General features: G+C 56.8%; 1 protein-coding gene across 1 annotated transcript in view; it reads left to right on the top strand.

Annotated features, from left to right (window-relative positions):
• Nucleotides 1-1,651, top strand: part of FUS (FUS RNA binding protein) — an 8,121-nt gene that overhangs the window by 2,621 nt on the left and 3,849 nt on the right. Inside the window, exons 2-6 of the mRNA XM_010573983.1 lie at nt 565-668; nt 816-970; nt 1,055-1,196; nt 1,289-1,458; nt 1,548-1,649. Coding sequence (XP_010572285.1) covers nt 565-668; nt 816-970; nt 1,055-1,196; nt 1,289-1,458; nt 1,548-1,649 — 673 coding nt within the window. The remainder of the gene's footprint in view (nt 1-564; nt 669-815; nt 971-1,054; nt 1,197-1,288; nt 1,459-1,547; nt 1,650-1,651) is intronic.

Here is a 1,651-nt window from a genome sequence, read left to right as displayed (position 1 = left end):
ATAGTTTGGGGGTCGCGGAGCCCCCCCGCCGCCAAGCCCCGCGGCCGCCATTTTGTGCGCCCAGGGAGGGGCGCGGCTTTTCCAGCTGCGCCACCGCCGCCATTTTGTGTGCGGGGGGGGGGGCTGCGCATGCGCGCTGGCGCTGCCGCAGTCCCACATCCGGGTCTTTGCCTTTAAAATATTCCCTGGAATAAGGGAAAATAACCCCCCGGGGAGGGCTGGCGCCGCCTAAAACCCTTCGTTTTGGGGAAGATCCTCTGAGTTTCTTTCAGAGCGTGGAGCAGCTGTCTACGCCGTAAGGCGGGAGGAGGCCGATAGCCGCCATCTTGCGGCGAGGGGCAAGACCCCCTTTTGTTGTGGGATCTGTGAGGGAAACTTCCACGTTTGGGTTCGTTTTTGCAGCTGTGTAGTTAAATTTGGTTTGTGGGTGCTTGCTTAGAGGGGATATTTGGTCTTAAAGTAGGCCTTTAGGTCTTCTGAGTGGGGTAAATAATCAAACTCTCAACTTGTGCCTTACTTTGGCTGTTCCAGCGGTTGAGTGATTAATACAGTTGGAGCGTATAGCATAAATACGTTTATATTCAGGTACGCGTACGTTTATTTATACAACTAACGATCTTTTTGGGTTTGTTTTTCCCCACAGACTACAGCCAGACAGCGACGCAGAGGTGCGTCCCACCCCCCCTTCCTCCCTGTATATAACCTTTTACATCTCGACCCTTAGAAATACGTCGAGAAAAGGGTGTTTTGGTGGGGATTTCACGTGAGTTTGGTGGTGTTTTGTTTTGTTTTTGTTTTGTTTGTTCTTGTAACAGTTACGGGGCATACCCAACCCCGCCGGGGCAGGGCTACTCACAGCAGAGCAGCCAGCCCTACGGCCAGCAGAGCTACAGCGGCTACAGCCAGTCGACTGACACCTCTGCTTACGGCCAGAACAGCTACAGCTCCTCCTATGGCCAGACCCAGAGCAGTAAGCCAAGCCCCTGACACCCCCCTGTCCCACTACCGGGTCTTTTTTTGGGGTGTTCCACCCTTTTTTCCACTCGCCCTCTAGGCTACAGCACCCAGTCAACCCCCCAAGCCTACGGCAGCACCAGCGGCTACGGCAGCGGGCAGAGCTCGCAGACCTCCTACGGGCAACCCTCCTCCTACCCCAGCTATTCCCAGCCGCCGGCGGCCAGCTCCTCCACTGGCAGGTAGGCAACAGCCACCCCGAGGCGCTGCCGTTTGGGTCAAAAAACCTGGTCTTTCAATGAATATCGGTTTTTTTGGGTTTGTTTTTTTTCAGCTATGGGAGCAGCTCGCAGAGCTCTAGCTATGGCCAACCTCCAAGCGGCGGCTACAACCAACAGTCGAGCTACAGCGGACAGCAGCAGAGCTACAGCCAGCAGTCCTCCTACAACCCGCCCCAGAGCTACAGCCAGCAGAGCCAGTACAACAGCGGGGGCAGCAGCGGATGTGAGCCTGGTGGGGGGTGGCAGCGGCGCCGTTCTGGGCCTAAATTTCACCTTTTTTGGTGTTTTAACCATTCGTTTTCACGGTTGTAGCCAACAGCTATGGTCAGGAACAGTCGTCCATGAGCGGCGGTGGCGGTTACCAGGAGCAGAGCGGCTACGGCGGCGGACAGCAGGAGCGGAGCCGCGGCCGGGGC

The sequence above is a fragment of the Haliaeetus leucocephalus genome, unplaced genomic scaffold (assembly GCF_000737465.1).
Source record: "Haliaeetus leucocephalus isolate CR32 unplaced genomic scaffold, Haliaeetus_leucocephalus-4.0 Scaffold404, whole genome shotgun sequence".
NCBI classification, from domain to species: domain Eukaryota; kingdom Metazoa; phylum Chordata; class Aves; order Accipitriformes; family Accipitridae; genus Haliaeetus; species Haliaeetus leucocephalus.
The sequence above is the reverse complement of the archived record's forward strand: the minus strand, read 5'-3'. Positions and strand labels throughout refer to the sequence as shown.